At 43.2% G+C, this 18,528-nt stretch overlaps 2 protein-coding genes across 2 annotated transcripts; one reads left to right on the forward strand and one right to left on the reverse strand.

The window, feature by feature from the left end:
* Positions 1 to 839: 839 nt before the first annotated feature.
* On the reverse strand, positions 840 to 2,026 carry ZCCHC18 (zinc finger CCHC-type containing 18). Its single transcript, XM_023756945.1, is given in 2 exon segments — positions 840 to 1,276; positions 1,279 to 2,026. Coding segments are annotated over 2 exon segments (1,185 nt in total).
* An 8,736-nt stretch (positions 2,027 to 10,762) lies between these two features.
* Positions 10,763 to 11,683, forward strand: SLC25A53 (solute carrier family 25 member 53). The gene has a single exon (XM_023756957.1). The coding sequence runs from the start codon at positions 10,763 to 10,765 to the stop codon at positions 11,681 to 11,683; it is 921 nt and encodes a 306-aa protein (XP_023612725.1).
* Positions 11,684 to 18,528: the final 6,845 nt, after the last annotated feature.

Genomic DNA, 18,528 nt, shown 5'->3' on the forward strand with positions numbered 1-18,528 from the left:
TACAAAGCCACTGTTCTCAAAATAGCCTGGTACTGGCACAAGAACAGACATATAGATCAATGGAATAGAATAGAGAACCCAGAAATCAACCCAACCACTATGCTCAATTAATATTCAACAAAGGAGACATGAACATACAATGGAGTCAAGACAGTCCCTTCAATAAATGGTGTTGGGAAAATTGGACAGATACATGCAAAAAAAATGAAAGTCTTTTTCAGCTTCCCTTCATGTCTAAAAATTCTACTTTGGAGTATGACTTTCCTCATTATAGCTTCTAAATTTGGTTTTCCTCTTTTTCCTCTATATTCCTAAAATTAATATCACACACAGACATTAAACTTGATGCTTATATATATTCATTGACATAGAAGGTCACCACATATAGTGCTTGGTGAAAAAATACACAGTATAGAACAGCACTTATATTTGATCACTTTTATGTATACATATATTTATCTGGGTACACAATTATAAGGAAATATACAAAAGGACATTCATCAAAGGGCTGACAATGGCTATATGAGTGGAGAGTTTCAGGTGATTTGTACTTTAGTTTTTCTATTTTCCTACATTTTTAAAGGTTTAACAAAGTGTTCTACTCCTTTCATAAAACAAAGTCAGCAAGGAAATAGAGGCACAGAGAATAGACCCTTAGGGAGACAGAAGAGGGAGCAGGGACAGAGGTCAGGCCATCTCCTCCACTTTGCTGGCATCCAACACCTCCTCTTCCATGGATTAATTCATGCAGATAGAAATCTACTCCCATTTTTCTCATCACCAGTTTTTTAGTATATCTAAGGATTCACTTAGGGCTGGGTCTATCACCTTACTGTGGCTCAGAGGTCATTGTTTTCACTGGGTACCTCTTTTGACCCCTCCTCCTCTGTAGGTATCAGCTCATGCAAGGTGATGATCAGGTTCTCAAATACCTGGGCCTTGTTGCTCTCATTGTCACAGGTTTCCTTGGAGTGGCCCTCCTTTCCACAATATGAACAGTGGGTTGTGTATTTTCGCTTCCTGGCTCTACGCATATCCCCAGAACCATCATTCTTATACCTGGAACCACCACTGATGGAAGGAGACTGGACCTGGGAACTGTTGGGGGAATCAATGACCAATGTCTGATCCTGAGGTGGGACCCTGTCTCTGAGGGGAGGGGCACCCATGGATGGAAGTGGAGGGTCTACCAGGATCACATCCTCATCTGAGTCATTGAGGATATCATCTAGCTCTATCACGTTGCAGTCAGCACTGCCGATCACTACCTGTAGGAACCCTGAAATGCCACTGGGCTGGTTGGCCTCTCCACCATTGACTCAGATCTCCTGGCCCACTTCCGATTAATGAAAGTGTCATCCCAATCCTCCTCCTCCCTTATCATCTTGATTAACTCCAGGAAATTGGGAAGACGCTCCTGCTCATTTGTATACATCCTGAGAGGATGCTTCAGCCTATAGTGCAGGTCCCCATTCAGCTCAGCCCCTAAAAGGAGCTGGTGCAGGCGAGTCTGGTTTGTATCTTTCTCAGCTATGATCCCTTCCTGAATAGCGTTTTGGAGCTGTACTTCTAAACGGAGCACATAAAGGGAGGCTTTCTCCCCTTGTGCCTGCAGGGTGTTAAAAAATTTACCATGGGCAGTGATACTGCTTTCAGACTCCCCAAACACCAATTTCATTGCCTGTAAGAAATCTGCCAAACTTAGGTTGGGGTTGGCTGCCTGGAGCAAATGCATGACCTCCCAGGCAGGGCCCCTAAGGGTTTTCATCAGGCGCTTGAGCTTCTCCTTCTCAGACATATTCCAATCTGGCAGGACCCCATTTACTTGGATTAGCCAGTTTTCAAAGGTTTTTTCCCCTTGGGCTGGTACCGCTCTGCCGGAAAACAAATTCATGTTTCTTTCTGTCATGTTGAACCTTAAAGGACCAAGACTCCTCCCCAAGGACCTCAACATGGAATTGGCCCAAGGAGGCAAGGGTGTGTTTTGCCGCTGGCTATTACCCACATGAGTAATGATGCTAGCCATGACCAAATGATCAATGATCGCCTATATGCATAAAAAGATGCTCAGGCTTTTAGAAAAGCCTAATCTGCAGGAGGAATTCCCAAAGCAATGTTCCTGGGCTCTGCCTTCCTTGTATTTCAATAGAGCTGTAAAAAAAGTGGCGGGGGTCGGGGGTGGGTGGGTCGGGGGAGTCAATAAGGTAGTAGACCTCAGGGAAGCAGCCTGCAATAGGTTTCTCAACCTTCCTGAACATCCTGCAGTACATTTTATATTTGCCCACTGCCCTAAAATTATCCTTCAGGAAACTGTCAATTACAACCTTCTGGAGCTAGGGGGTGTCCCATGCTAACAAGGATGCTTTTCAGAGCCACATCCATCCCCTCCTACCAATCCTCCAGGAGGGAGGAGGATGGGCAAACTGTAGCTTGGAATTCCAGGTAAAATAGTGTGTGGAGTTGAACTGGGTGCTCAAAATAGAGTGCAATGGTCTAAGTCTTACAGATTTTTGGTAATAAATGATATTAAACTCTTGGTCTCAGGTTTCAACTATAACCCCTTCTCAAAGTTTGCCAGTTATTTCTCAGATTCTTACCAGAGCTTGAAAACAAGGGCACGCCTTTATTTCACTTCCAGCCTCTGCAACAGGTGCCCTCCATGAGAAAGTTCCTTTCTGGGGTAGGTCGACCTTTTACCACTCAGGGTTGAATATTCCAGTTCTCAGATTGCATCATTGTGGAGAACAAGGCAGGGAAGAGAAGAATCAGAAGCAGCCTCATTCCCACCACCACCCAACCATCCAACCACTGCTGTATCCAGACAGAAAATCCTCTCTCCCATCTTCTGAATATAAGCCAAAGCGACCCCTACATTACATTTTCCCAAGGAAATCTTCAGCCTACCAGCTCTGCAATCAGCCACACAGATTTCAAGTTCTCATTTGGCTTTGAAGGCCTACCACCTAGAAAGGGAATAGGAGTTGGAACGAACACCAACATATTCCCCTCCAGGAAGAGATGAAATGAAAAGGGTTTCAAGGCAGATAGCTAGCGATTCATCCCCACCCCTTTCCCCTAACTACCCCTCCTGAAAACGACCCCCCTCCTCAGTCTAGGCAAATCCTACCCACTAGGGAGCATCCAGTGACACCCCCACCTCCTCCCTCTACGGGCTATGGGAGAGCTCCTTCCCCTCCTCACAGTTTTCGATTCCCCAAGCGTGGAGCCGCCCAGTCCTGCTGGAGCTTCCCTTAGCCTTTCACCACACCAGGCAGTCGCACCCCCTTTCTTTACCTGTACTCATCCGGTGGGCAGTGGATGGTGCCGAGTGGACAGCAAGGTATGCCGCCTTCAGATCTCTGAGGCCCTGAGGCGGGGGTGGGGGTAGGATGTTGCTTCCTAGGCCACTAAGCGAATTGGGGCTGCTAGAAGGAGCTGCTCTGCAAGACCGCCCAGCAAGGGGGAGCTGAGTTGAGGTCTCATAGTTCCCACAGCAGCGGAGGCGGCCCCTGCTTACCCACAGGGCCCTCCCAGCAGCCATGCTTCTTTCAGCCTTTGCCCATTGAGACAAAAGAGCATAATGAGCCTGGCGGCGCGGCCAATCAGTGGGACGCGGGGGCGGCCTTCCTGGTCAGCCTCGGCTCAAGCCATAGCTAGCAAAAGGGGGGAGCTACTCGCGGGGGCTGCGGCACACAGGCTCGAGAGCCAGCGCAGTGTCAAGTGCAGCTGGGAAGCACCGGACTCGGCCGATTTGCATTTTACCCGTGAGTTTGTTGCTTTTCTCTTTGCTTCCCTTCTCCCACTCCCCTTCTACCTCACTTTCCTTCGCACTCTGCGACTGGATGTCTTAAGCACAAGGTGGGACAGAAATCAAGTGAACAATAAGAGTTCCTCACCTTTGTATAGAGGGAAGGGGGGAAAGCATTTACTGAGCGCTTTCTACTTGCAGATGCTCTTACATTAACACTCATTGATTCTTCTCAGCAGCCTTGGGAAGAAGGTAGCAGAGTGCCCATTTAATAGAGAGGGGGCTTAAGCGCCCAGGCAATATGGTTAGGAAGTGCGGAGCTAAGAGCTCATGCCCAAGTCGACATGTCTGATTTCAAAGGCTGTCTCTTGTGAACACTCCTCCCTCCCTACTCTCAGATTGAGGGTTAGTGGAGAAGAGCCAAAGTGGAGATGGGAGAGCTCATTTAGAATCACATAGAAATAGTCAGCAAGGAGTACTCTCTCTATTTCATAGATAAGGAAACAGAGAGGTTAAGTATGTTGCCTGGAATCACATAGCAAATAAGCATCAGCTTCGATTTTGCATCCAAGTCTGCTGCTCTCCGAATGCTATTTGCTCAATTGAGCTTTTTTTGCATTGGTGTTCTCAAACCTTATCAACAGCAAGCAGTCTTGGTGTGCTGGTAGTGCAGAGGGAGGGGATGAGGAGGCTGCAGGGAGAGGGGTGTGGGGAGACATGGGCAACTTTTACATTACCCATTATACCCAAGAGGAAAGTAAGGCAACTTTCTTTCTCTTTTTTACACTAAAACGAGTTGCCAGTTTATTTTTTTAAAAAGTAAAACAGTATTTCTACATCTTATGGCCCCAAAAGACATAAAGCTCAGAGGTGAAATGACACCTGAAATTACAAGGTGAAGCCAAAATTTGGACCAAATCTCTCTGATGCCAGAACCCATGCTATTAACCAAAGTGTGGGTACAAGGCTGGCTGCCTCAGAATCATTTTGGAGAGTTTGTGAGAAATGTAGATTCCTGAGACCCACCTCTGGGGGATTTGGATTTACTAGGACTGGAATGGGGAGTGTGATTTATATTTTTAAATACTGCCATTGTTAATTCTGAGGTGTAGAGAGATTTGTGAACCACATCAGGTGAGTAGGCCTGCTGCCAATGTACCTATCCACAGTATATCTGTCATGAGATGCAACTCCAGAGAAGACATTCCTACCTAGGGTCTTTCCTGAAATTGTTGGCAAAGAATTTGGACCCTGTCTATCTTTCTGAGTCCACAGCTTGGTAGATTTTCAAATAAGCAGCCACCCAGAAATGGTTAAGAACCCTTTCCCTACAACATTTCTTTATAGCATCTTCCTCTTTCAATTTGATTTTGAGAAAGAAGTGTGAGAACGAAACAATTGGATCTAAACCACAACCATAGCTCTCTGCTGCTGATAGAGCTCTTTCATTTCCTGGATTCAGGACATGTTGCTAGGTTGCCCTTCTGTGAGCTCTTGAGGGGACCTCTCCTTTGCTGGATTTGCCATCACTGGCCCCAGAGAAGTAGCAACTCCATGGAAACAGCATGCAGGGCTGTCCATAGTGAACGGGTTGTGAAGCCAGGGGCTGGGAAACCTCCATTTTCTGTGACTTCTGGTTCTTGGAGAGCAGGTCTTTACTTCACTTACTAGTATGTCAATTATGGCTAGAAGGCTTCCTGTGGGTCTTGTTCTTGACTTCTGTTGCTTGAAAGCAAATGAACAATCTGATTCCCTTTTACTGCTGAGTTCATCTTCAACCTGCCAAGGTACTTCACCTGCTCCTTTCTGCCTTCTTATTTACAGCCCCAATACCTAGAGTTCCTTGAAGTAAACAATTCAGATTTGGAGATGAAGCACTTTCCATTTGAACACTGTGGACTTTTTCTTGCGGATGGAACAGTGAATGGGGTAGAGGAGAGAGGTAGAAGGTTCATCTTACACAGTCAGGAGTGATGCTGGAAGTAGCTCTTAGGTTTCCTTTCCAGTGGTTCTCAACCTTCTGGGCCTTTAAATACAGTTCCTCATGTTGTGACCCAACCATAAAATTATTTTCGTTGCTACTTCATAACTGTAATGTTGCTACTGTTATGAATCGTAATGTAAATATCTGATATGCAGGATGGTCTTAGGCGACCCCTGTGAAAGGGTCGTTCAACCGCCAAAGGGGTCACGACCCACAGGTTGAGAACCGCTGCAAGTTTAGACTCTTGCTTCTGCTCTCCAATCCCATGACATCTGACCCTGGGGTTCAGTAGATTCTTCTGTGTTTAAATTGACTTCCTCACCAAATTAGGTGATCTGCAGTTGATCTGGTGAGGGTGGGTCAAATAGGACAAATAATAGATCTTAAAGCTCTGACAAAAAAATAGTGAAAGGAAATGGATTGTGTAAATGTGCCTGGATCTGGTCATTAGAACAAAGTGTGAAGGTCTCTGCCCAAGGCTGGGAGGAAGATTTGCTCATTTGGCTCCAACTGGGTACAGAGCATCCCTTATCTCTGGCCTCAATATGTGGACTGTGTTCCAATTCATGGCTTTATTGAGACCACATTTTCCAATTTCTACAAAGGAACTTTAATAGCCCAAAGTTTAGGGAGATAAAAGCTTTCAGTTGAACAGTTGAAACGACAATGGTTGTCCTTGACTGCCTGCCTCTGTGCCAGGAACTTTCCATCTGTTATCTTATTTAAGCTTCTCAGCAACCCTGTCAAGACAGGCATGCTATTCCATTTTGCAGATCCATAAACTGATTTTTTGGGAGGTTAAGTAAATTGCATAAGCTACACAGCTGGTTAGTGGAGGTACTGGGACTCAAATGCAGGACTGTCAAACTCCAAAAGCCATGAATACTTCTTTTTTGCTGTCTTCCAAATAAATAATTGAAAATGGACTCTGCAGATGACCCAGTACATTAGACTGATTTTAGCCTTTAGAACAATGTAGTTGTAATCTTTATTCCTGGGATCTCGTTTTTTAAAGTGAAACTACTATTATAACTTGTGGAGCAACTTAAATACCAAGTATTGTGCTAAGCATTTTATATTTTTCATCTCATGCATCCTTCATGACAATAATTTTAAAGATAAGTATACTGAGGCACAGAGAGGTAAAGAGACAGAGACTTGGCCAAGGTCATAAAGCTAGGAAGTGGCACTGCAAAATTCAAACCCACAATGCACTGCAGTGTGGAAAACAAATGTGGCCTTCATTCTAAGTCATCTCTCTGTCAGCCACAGCTGTATCTCCTTCCCATGGTATGCATCCAGCACCATGCACCACTCATGCTTTTAAGTCACAGTGCCTTAAGCCTCTTCCTCAGCCTAGAATACCTGCCCTCACTCCTCTACCTAATGAAGGTCTGCTTATTGGTTAAAGATCAAGTCAGATGCTCCTCCCTGAAGAAAAATGTTTGGCTGTTCCCTGTCCCAGGTGGAATACATAGCTCTTGCCTTTCTACTCTGTCCTTGATTACACACTTTGTTTTGCCTTCCAGTGTAGATTAGCTCATTGTTGACCTGTCTACCCCACTATATTCCTAAGCCCTTTAAGGTAGGTACAAAGTCCTATTCACTTCCAGCTCCACAGTGATTTACCCACAGTTATTCACTAAACCAGTGGTCAGCAAACTCATTAGTCAACAGAGCCAAATATCAACAGTACAATGATTGAAATTTCTTTTGAGAGCCAAATTTTTTAAACTTAAAATATATAGGTAGGTACATTGTTATTAACTTAATTAGGGTACTCCTAAGGCTTAGGAAGAGCCACACTCAAGGGGCCAAAGAGCCGCATGTGGCTCGCGAGCCGCAGTTTGCCGACCACGGCACTAGATGGTCATACTGAATACATGTTTGTGAGCTGACCAACAGATTGGCTCAGGTATGCCCTGAATGAATGGACAAATGTGGGACTGGATCCTTGGATGGTCACACAGGCTGTCTATCTGGCCTAATCTGGCCAGGGGAGTCTGGAATCCCGTGGGTTCACTTTAGTAGGCTATAAATGCAGGAGGCACAGGCCAACTCCAGGCCCATCCTGTGGTCTTGACTTTGAAATTCATCTTAATGGGGCAGATTGTCTGGGATTGTTTAACACCTTGACATTCACAGAAGAAAAGTCTTTCCCACCTCGAAATGAACATGGGGTTGGTTCCATCATACCACATCATCTGGTTCTGGCTGGCCTGAGAATGTCCTACAGGAGCATTTGCTCTGTGGACACAGATGTGAGGTCAGGAAGCATCTTATTTTTATTTATTTATTTTTATTGAGGCCACCATGCTATGGATGCTCAACCACTTTATCTAATTTGATTTTATTAATCTTTACAACTACATATTGAGAGAGATCTGTTGTCCTTATTTTATAGCTGAAGAAACCAAGACTTGGTGAAGTTTCTTGAAAAATCAGACAGCTAAGTAAGTGTGGAGGCAGAATTCAGTCTCAGGTCAGTGTCTCCAAGACTAGCATCTGAACAAGAAAAACTGGACTCTCCTCACCCCCATTAAATAGGAAAAATTAGATTTATAAAATGACAAATTAGATGTTTAAGATAAGATATGTCTAAATAATTCACCTTTAATCCCTGAAAATGACTGGAAAAAGGGGCAAAAAAAATCAGGGATGGAAAAATACAATTAATTCCTCTATCAAATATTTGCCAAAATGCCCCCATGTCAATGGCCTGACATGCACAGTATGAGGATGCCTAGAGAGATTTTCACCCTGTTTGCTCATTTATAACTCAGATGGAGGAGACTACAAGATGTAAATTAATTTCTAAAGGTCACATAGGATTGGGAAGTTAACACAACTGGCACTTAGAATGATGGTCTGCCAAATCCTAGCTCCTTTTTCTCTCTGCTAAGTCAGCCTGCCTTATGCAGCTAGTCAACAAATGTTTTTAGGTTACTCAGGAAAGTATTGGAAGGAAGTAGTACCTTGTTGCACTCTGAAATAAAAGAAGAAACAGACATTTCCCTCATCACTCATCTTTATTTAGGTGCGGGTAAAAGTTGGGGAAGAGGTCCCTTGGGAGGACAGCTGGGGAATATTAGGAGGCCCTGTGGCTTTAGGAGCCTGAGTGGAGCTACCTCCTGCCTGGAGTGAGGAAGGTGTCCCTTTGGCTTTGGAGAAATGGAGGTCACTGCCAGGGCCCCAGAGGGATGCAAGGAGTGGGCCTCTTTAGCCTTTGCTCCTGGCCAGTGCTCAGCTAAAGGGTTCCAGGCAGAGGGGCCCTCACAGTCTCCTGGTCAAGGGGTGAGGAGGTGGGGCTTACAGCAAACATGGAATGTGGGGTGGGGGAGGAGTGATGGCACAGCAGGGGAGGCTGAGCCTCTACCCGCCTCCACCAAGAGAGAGTGTGAGTGTGTGGCTTGGGGTGGGGGGTTGTAAAATGAGATTGTGGGATCCTGGATGGAGCAGGAGTAAGAAGCCAGGGAGGAGCTGAGGGGTGATTCTGGAAGGAGGAGCCCTTTAAGTCAGGTTCTGGGTGCAGCAGTCCAGGAAAGGCTGCAGTGGGCTTCTTGCAGGGCCTGGCTTCTCCCCCTCCCCCTGGGCCTCAGCCCTCTTTGTCCCTATTAAATGGGCCACCAACTGCTAGCTAACTAGAGCTCCAACACCTCGCTCCCCTCAGGACCACAGGGCCCAGAGTTCTGTGTGAAACCTCTGGGTCTGCAGTTCCCACCAGGCTTCCTGTCCAATTAAATGTGAGTCCCCAGCCTGGTCATCTGCCCCCACCCGCCTCCTCCTCTCTCTTACTCATACATCTATGCTTCCTCTTCACACGCCATCTCCCACTGCAGCACCCTGTCCTCTCAGCTTAGTTGGAGCCCCTATTTCCTTCCTGACAAGCTCTCTCAGGTTCTCAGATTCACACTGAGCATTAATTTTTTCTTGAGCACTGCTTCTTCCCTTTTTATAATGGTTCCGATTCAGAGGCAATTCTGTCTGCCCTCTCCCCAGGACATATGGTAATATGGAGATGTTTTTTGTTGTCATAGCTGTTTAGGGCACAACTGGTGCTACTGGCATCCAGTAAGTAGAGTCCAGGATACTGCTAAATATCCTACCATGCACAGGATAGGCACTAGACAGGGGTGGGCAAACTTTTTGACTCGAGGGCCACAATGGGTTCTTAAACTGGACTTGAGGGCCGGAACAAAAGCATGGATGGAGTGTTTGTGTGAACTAATATAAATTCAAAGTAAACATCATTACATAAAAGGGTACGTCTTTTTTTTTTTTTTTAGTTTTATTCATTTCAAACGGGCCGGATCCGGGCCGAGGGCCGTAGTTTGCCCATGGCTGCACTAGAACAAAGAATTTTCTGACCCAGAATGTCAATAGCGCCAAGGCTGAGAACCTCTGCTCTCTCATACAAGGTTAGGCATGGAAGTTGCTAGGTGCAGAGTCTTTTGGTGCTGAATTTCTAGGAACAGCTTCTCTTTCTATTCCTCATTCTGGATAGGGGAACATGAAATAGCTACAACATAGGCAAGAATCTACAGAAACAGAGTAGAGGAAGACTCACCACTCCTAAAACTTCTAATTTTTAAAGACAACAACTTTTTAATGCCTTTCTCCTGTACAAGATAGTGCCACTTTTCAGAAAGAGAATAGCAACTTATTACTCTAGCAACTTATCAAATGTGACTTTTCATGTGGTGAAAACAGAATATAATAGGTTTTGGAGCCCTCCTTCTCCAGTTTTATTCAATCTTAAACTTCCTTTGAATATTAGAATATTTGCTGTGTCAGCAAAACACTGTAGAGGTGACTCCAGAAAAACTATATGCCTTTGTTTTAATTCTTCCTTAAGAGAGTTATTTCTCAGAAACTGGACCAAAGAGTGGCTTGTTTCCTTAAAGCTGAGTTTCTCGTGGTTCTCTTTCTAACTAAGCAGTGAAAATGCTCACCAACAGATATAATAGTCAGCCTAACTTCTTCCCCCAACTCTTGCCAGTTTATTCCATCTGCACCCAGTTGTCTCCAGCATGGGGGAACCGAACCACTCTCCTGGGAAGGAGCTTCAGCACTGGACGCGAGCAGAGACTCCTGGAAAGAAAAGCTGGCATTCCCAGGCCTATGCCCTTGGGGCCATTTCCAATTTTATGTCTACTTTTCTGACCTTTCCTATTTATAAGGTTGTATTCCGGCAACAGATCCATGCTGTGGCGGTGTCAGAGGCTCTGCGACAGCTTTGGCAAGAAGGCCCCCAATACTTCTACCGGGGAATCTACCCGCCTCTTCTCTCCAAGACATTGCAAGGGACTCTACTATTTGGGACTTATGATAGCCTGCTGTGCTCTCTCTCCCCTGAGGGGCCACACTCTCTGGGACACCGGTGGGCTGCAGGGCTCATGTCTGGTGTGGTGGAGGCTGTGGCACTCAGCCCCTTTGAAAGGGTGCAAAACGTGCTCCAGGATGGTCGCAAGCAAGCTCGCTTCCCTACCACCTTCAGCATTCTCAAGGAATTCAACTCTTATGGGCTTTGGGGGCGGCTGTCGCTGGGGTACTATCGTGGTTTCTGGCCTGTCCTTCTCAGGAACAGCCTGGGGAGTGCTTTGTATTTCTCCTTCAAGGACCCCATCCAGGATGGCTTGGCAAAACAAGGCCTACCTCACTGGGTCCCTGCCATGGTGTCTGGCAGTGTCAATGGAACAATCACCTGCCTAGTTCTCTATCCTCTGATTGTACTAGTTGCCAATATGCAGTCCCATATTGGCTGGCAGAGCATGCCCAGCCTGTGGGCCTCTGCCCAGGACATGTGGGACACTCGGGGCCGAAAGGTGTTCCTGATCTACCGTGGAGGATCCCTCGTCATCCTAAGGTCCAGTGTGACATGGGGCCTCACTACCGCTATCCATGACTTCCTTCAGAGGAGGTCTCATTCCAGGAAAGAGCTGAAAGACTGACTAGCTTCAGAAAGTGTGACCATGGCAACTTTGTTATTCTAAGTCTTCTCGGGTTGGTCTAAATAGCTTACTTCTTTGGTTTGGTTATCTAATACAATCATTCTTTAGCATATTTGAACTGTCAGTGCACTAGAGAAGTTCCCAACCACCAACCTGTTGGGAACAGACAAAGCCCAGTATCCTTCCTTGGTCAGAAAGAGAAAGTCACTCCTGCCAGTCCACAGCTTCAACAGCCTTGGACTTAGGAGGCCTATAAATAACTTGTCAACCAGATGAAATGTCATTTCTTTAAGGAATTCTTTGATAATAAGAGGAAAGTTTAAAAGAACTTTAATTAGGCACTGTGAGTTTTGGGACCCCTCTTGTTCTCTGGACCAAACTGAGTGGAGGACCAGGAACTCCAAGTTCAAAGAACTAAGCTTGACTCTTATAATGGGGATTGCATAGAACTTCTCAAATGGCTATATTTTCATGACATTGTTCACTACATCTATCACCACTACTCTCATTTCTCACAACTATGGGTAGCTTCAGGGTGGCAGTTGTAGCTGGGAATTCTAAATTAGACTTGTTTCAATTGATTAGGTGCCAAAAGAACTGTTGAGCTGGAAGTGGCAGTGGGGAGAGTTGTGGTTCCTGGATATATAGAAAGAATAGACTTTGAAGGAAGAGATTTAGTTGCATGTAAAGTAGAAAAAAATTGCCATATATTGCTTTGAATTATCTGCGGGGACATTTTTGTTAGCAAAGCAATGGCATTGTCTAGAAACCACTTTAGTTTCCCTAAGAAATCATCACAGATCATTGCATATTTTATTGCTGTCGATATAGTCACTGTGACATAAATTAAAGATCAGAAATCTTAGCCTGTAGTTCAGAGCCATTCAAAATATAGTACTCATAACTTTTAGCATTTCATCACACCACTCTCACTTACATAGATTTCATATACCAGCCAAACTGGACTATTGTTTTCTCCTCCAAAATGCCCCAAACTTTACCATGGCCATACTTTGGCCCACACTTATTTTCTTCACCTCCAGCGCCCCTTCTCCACATGCCAGTCTGCCAAAATCCTTCCAGAACCTCAAAGTCCAGCTTAGAGGCCACCTTCTCTGTGGCACCTCTCCTGATTACCCACAACTGAATGTGATGGTAGTCTCTTGTGATAACTTAATATATGGCGCTGATTCCATTATGTCACTAATGTCATGTGACCCTGTGTTCTTGGTGTTCTTCAATACCTCCTACTAGACTGTAAAACTCCTAGAAGGCAGGGATTCTTGTACACATGTTTAAATCTTCTATTGTGCCTAGGTGCTCAATAATGGTTGAATTATTGAATTGATTATCAAACTGTGATACGGTCTTTATCCTCAGGGAGCTGTCTCTTGTACATGAAGATAATGTCACCAACTCACCCTCAGCAAGAGACATACTTTTGGGGTGTGATTTTGTTTTCTTTTACAGTGGGACCTTGACTTAATTCGTTCAGAGACCGAGCTCATTAAGGAGCTCGTTAACTCAAATTACTCTATCAACTCAATGCAAAAAATCGGCCGAGAGACAGCTGGTATCTCAAAAAACTCGTTAGTTGGGACACTCGTAAGTCAAGACCCCACTGTATTAGTATATTTAGTTTTGTGTTAATGATGCTGCTGCTGATAATAATGATAATAAATGGCTTTCAACTGGAACATTTGACCAGTTTGTTATTGATGGTATGTTTGCTATTAGCAACACTTTAGGAACTGAAATTTCACTAACAGAAACATATTGCTTAACAGTCTCTTTAATTTCAGCTGGAATTTTGAGGATTTCCAAGATGACATATGTTGCAGTTTTCCCCTGATAGATATGATAATGACCTCCACTTGCACATCCATACCCAACTGAATTCGTCATTTGTAATGACATGATTGTAGATCCTTGTAATGAGAATTCCTCACTGAATATCACAAAAACTAGACACCACTGTAGGTAATACGAAATCAGAGAGCATTTGCCAGCAAGGTCAACAGAAAATGGCTGGTCCAGAATAACTGCAGATGAGTTCCCAAGTCTGATCCCATGCAGACTTAGATGGGATAGGGTAGTACTCTTCCTATAGACTAAAGGAGGGAAAACACAGTCTGCACAAGTGACAGCAAAATAGAACAGCAGCTAGTTATATTTCAAGGCTAGCTCAGAAGAAAGAAAATATTATTTACAAAAATTCGTAACTTAGCTATGATTTTGGTTTTTAAGCTGAAAAGGAAAGGATACATTACTGTATCTACCCACGTTTTTATGCAAGAGATGCATTTATTTCCAACTATGCTGTCAATTTCCACTTAAGTCACCGCCAGTATGTCTCTTTCTTCATTTTAACTTATTTGGAAACTATTTCAAACTTTTAAAAAATTGCCAGCATAACTAAAGTATATAGAACACCCCCATGCTCTTTACCCAAATTTACCTACTGTTAACATTATTTACAGTTGCTTTATTATTTGAGACTTCATTCTCTAGCTACACACACACACACACACACACACACACACACACACACGACATTGTTCCTGAACTATCAAAGAGTTGCAATTGTAATATTTCTAGATTCAATGTTTATAGAATCAAATTATTTTAAAAAGACTGTTTTATCTCTATGATAATGGCACAGTTATTATAGAATATTAGAAAATCCAATTTCATGGCATATTTTGAAGCTACATTGGTTGTAATTGTTTCAATTCACTATATTTGCCTTTATAAAAACTTTAAATTTACATTAAGTATGTTAATACCTGAAGTTATACAATTATAACATAAACACAAATTTACAAATAAAGCATGTTATAATTTAAATAGTTTTTTCCAAATTGGTTCATAATAAAAACATAGGCAAATTATAAAATTATATAAACCTATCAACTTTTTCCATTTAAATCTTGACTAAAGTTTGAGTGTAATAGTTTCTAGTAATTTTAAATGTCCATATTTAGTTTTGTAAAGTTAATGTGGTTATATTTTCTGACGTTTAAAAATGACTTTTGAACTTGAGATCCATAAAATAAGGAGGTTTTTAAATACTGATGTCTTTTAAAACTTATAAAATGTAAAATTTAACACTAAAGATACTTGGTATAAAAAGTTGAAAGAAAAATAATAAAATTCCCTGTATAAGCCCTGTGTATTTTTGTCTAAATGTAAACTACATCAGCTTTTCTAAAATACAAGGTGAAATAATAAATGATTAATATATTAACACAAATATATAGTTTATGATACTTAATTTTGCTTTTAAATTTTATTTTAAAACATGAAATAGCATTATAATCTAACTACATGTTTGGGATAACTGCATATCCAAATTAATAAAATAATGTTACATATGATAGAAAAAAGCATTATAGATCAGTAAATTTTGAAAAGTTTCATGAAAAGAATAAGATGAGAAATACAATATTTTTCTGTTCTGTTCACTTCAATTTCCCTGTTTCTTTGATACCATCTTCCTTCTAATCAAATCTTCAACACCTCTTTCCTCATCCTCAATCCCAGTTGGTGACCTAGATTTCCATTTCATTAAGAAAGAAGGAACATTCAACAGAGAACTACCAGTTAAAAGAACATTTATAAAGCTATCAGCCACCTAATGACTACCCAGGACAAGAAGTAGAACACCTTGATTACCCCTATTCCCCTCACTCCTCCTGATCCCCAGTCCCAAGTCATGACATTCCTGTACCTTCCTAGAGGTAACCCCCATCCTGACTATTGTGATTTCATTTTTTTCCTTTTCTTTATAGGTTTATCATCTATATGAGTAAACAATACAGATTTGTTTTTATAGATATTTATACGTTATATACTTGTAATTGTGACTGTCTTCTTTCACTTCACATTATTTGTGAGATTCATTCATGTTGTTGCAGGTAGCGGTGGTTATTTCAATCATGATAAATTTACTTTAAAAAGTCTTCATTCCTTAGAGCAATTTTAGGTTCACAGCAAATTTGAGAGGAAGTTACAGGGGTTTTCTATACATTCCCTACCCGCACACATACATAGCCTCTCCCATTATCAACATTTCCCATCAGAGTAGTACATTTGTAACAATTATCACTTAAAATCCAGAGTTTATATTAGAGTTCACTCTTGGTACACTTCCTATGGGTTTACCAGGGGTGGGCAAACTTTTTGACTCGAGGGCCACAATGGGTTCTTAAACTGGACCGGAGGGCCGGAACAAAAGCATGGATGGAGTGTTTGTGTGAACTAATATAAATTCAAAGTAAACATCATTACATAAAAGGGTACGGTCTTTTTTTTTTTTTTAGTTTTATTCATTTCAAACGGGCGGGATCCGGCCCACGGGCCGTAGTTTGCCCACAGCTGGTTTAGACAAATGTATAATGACATGTATCCACTATTATAGTATCATACAGAGTAGTTCCACTGCCCACCACTCAATTCTTCTGTGTTCTACTGTTCATCTCCCTCCAGCTTCTGGCAACCATTGATCTTTTTACTGTCTACATAATTTACATTTAAGATAATGTTGTATAGTTAAAATCATACAGTATATAGCCTTTTCAGATTGGCTTCTTTCATTTAGTAATGGGCAGTTAAGATTCCTCCATGTCATTTTATAGTTTGAAAGCTCATTTATTTTAAGAACTGAATAAATAATGTATCACAATTTATTTATTCACTCATCTACTGAAGGACATATAAGTTGCCTCCAAGTTTTGGCAGTTATGAATAAATTTGTTATAAACATCTGTGTGCAGATATTTGTGTGGACATGTTTTCACTAACTTTGGATAAATATAAAGGGAAAAAGTTGCTGGATTGTATAGTAAGCATATGTTTAGTGTTTTAAGAAATTTTCCAACTGTCTTCCAAAGTGTCTGGCTGTACCATTTTGCATTTCCATTATCAGTGAATGAGAGTTTCTCCATCCTTCTCAGAATTTGCTGTTGTCAATGTTGGGCATGTCGGGCAATTCAATCCTTAACTGCCACTTGTAAGCTTCCTGCCACAGGAGAACAACAACAACAACAACAACAAAAAAGGAAAAACTGGCTGGACACCAGGAGTCAGACAATACAATGAATTGAAAATGTCCTGAGGGCATCTGATCACATCCCCATCCCCATCACAAGCCCACCAGCTCAGCCCCAGACCCACTGATGACAAAAGTTTCCCACCAGTGACTGCATATAAGGATGAAACTCCAGCTCCTGGGTCCTACCATCATGGATCCAATGTCTCGGTGGCTCAGTGCTGTGCAGCCCTTCCCTTTGGGTATCCCATCCTCATCCCCTTTCCCTAAATAAATTCAATTTTTCTTAAATCACCATCTGAGATGGCTATTTAGCACCATCCACCATGTTCACCTTTCATTTTGGTGGCCCTATGGAGATATCCAGAAGGAAAATCCCTTTCCTTCCCTTCGCCTCATCCTACCCCCAATCCCTAGAGACTTTAGTCTCAGGGTCCAACACTGACCAAGGCTTTCTGGACTCCCAAGCAGCGGCAGGAATGCCAGATTATCAGGCTTTCTGATTTCTACTAGTGGGTGATGTTACAAATAAGGTGAGTCCTGCAAACAAGGGGTCCACGTGGAACACAAAGCCACTCGGGAGCCAGGCAGCGAGGCAGGATCTTTACTCCTGCAGGAGGGCGCCCAGCACATGGTGTGAGAGCACACCCACACTGAGCATGAGTCCGCTCGGCTTTTATTCCTGACCCACGTGACCTGTCCCTCACTCTTGATTGGTGCCAGGCTCACAGTCATTGTGATTGGCTAATTTAAAAGGAGGGGTTGGCCTTTGCCATTTTCAAGATGGCAGCTCCCAGGGGAGCTGCAAGTCATGTGGCCAAAATGGTGGCGGCCATGTCACGGGAGCCACAATAGCGACTGCCACATTACGCAGTCTAAAATGACGCTGTCTAGCCGAAACCGGTTTGGCTCAGTGGATAGAGCGTCGGCCTGCGGACTGAAAGGTCCCGGGTTCAATTCCGGTCAAGGGCATGTACCTGGGTTGTGGGCACATCCCCAGTGGTAGATGTGCAGGAGGCAGCTAATCGATGTTTCTCTCTAATCGATGTTTCTAACTCTCTATCTCTCTCCCTTCCTCTCTAAAAAATCAATAAAATATATTTTTAAAAAAATGATGCTGTCTAAACTGTTCTTTGACAGAAAAGATCGCTTGTTTTTCTCACAAGGCCAATCATGGAATTCTCTACAGTCAGCTCCCTTCCTGCTGGGAAAGCCCTTTTCCTTCCCATCTAAGACTGTTATGGCTGCACCTGAAGCACCAAAGACAGCCCCTGGAGCAGAGTGGGGATGTCCTGTGGTGGAGGCCGAACAAAGCCATCTGGAAAACACAGGAGTTCCCGGGGCATTGCTGAGCAGAGCAGACCTGTGTAGCTGGAGGGGGTGCAGGTGTCACACTGGATGAGGCTGACTTGCCCAAGAGCTGCCTCCCAGCCAGACTGTATCACAGGGAGCTGTTTGGTCTGAATCGTCTCACTTCACCCCAAATCGGAGACGCTTGTTGGCCGTGATTTGGTGCCAATGACCATCAGTTGACATTTATTTTGTTTTTTTTAGAGTCCACAAATTCATTATCAGACCAAAAAGTCTAAGATTAACAGGCATAAGCTTCATCATAAGGGGAGAAGCTTCATCATGACAAAGGTATGTAATGTTTAGGCAAATCCTATATAATAAAAGGGTAATACGCAAACTGACCCTAACAGCAGAAAGACTGGGAATGACTGGTCACTATGACACACACTGACCACCAGGGAGCAGACGCTCAATGCAGGAGCTGCCCCTGGTGGTCAGTGCA

This window comes from Myotis lucifugus, unplaced genomic scaffold (assembly GCF_000147115.1).
Source record: "Myotis lucifugus unplaced genomic scaffold, Myoluc2.0 scaffold_2, whole genome shotgun sequence".
Taxonomy (NCBI): Eukaryota; Metazoa; Chordata; class Mammalia; order Chiroptera; family Vespertilionidae; genus Myotis; species Myotis lucifugus.

Bases quoted from the DNA above. Each gene is read 5' to 3' on its own strand.
- SLC25A53 (XM_023756957.1), top strand. From the start codon at position 10,763: ATGGGGGAACCGAACCACTCTCCTGGGAAGGAGCTTCAGCACTGGACG.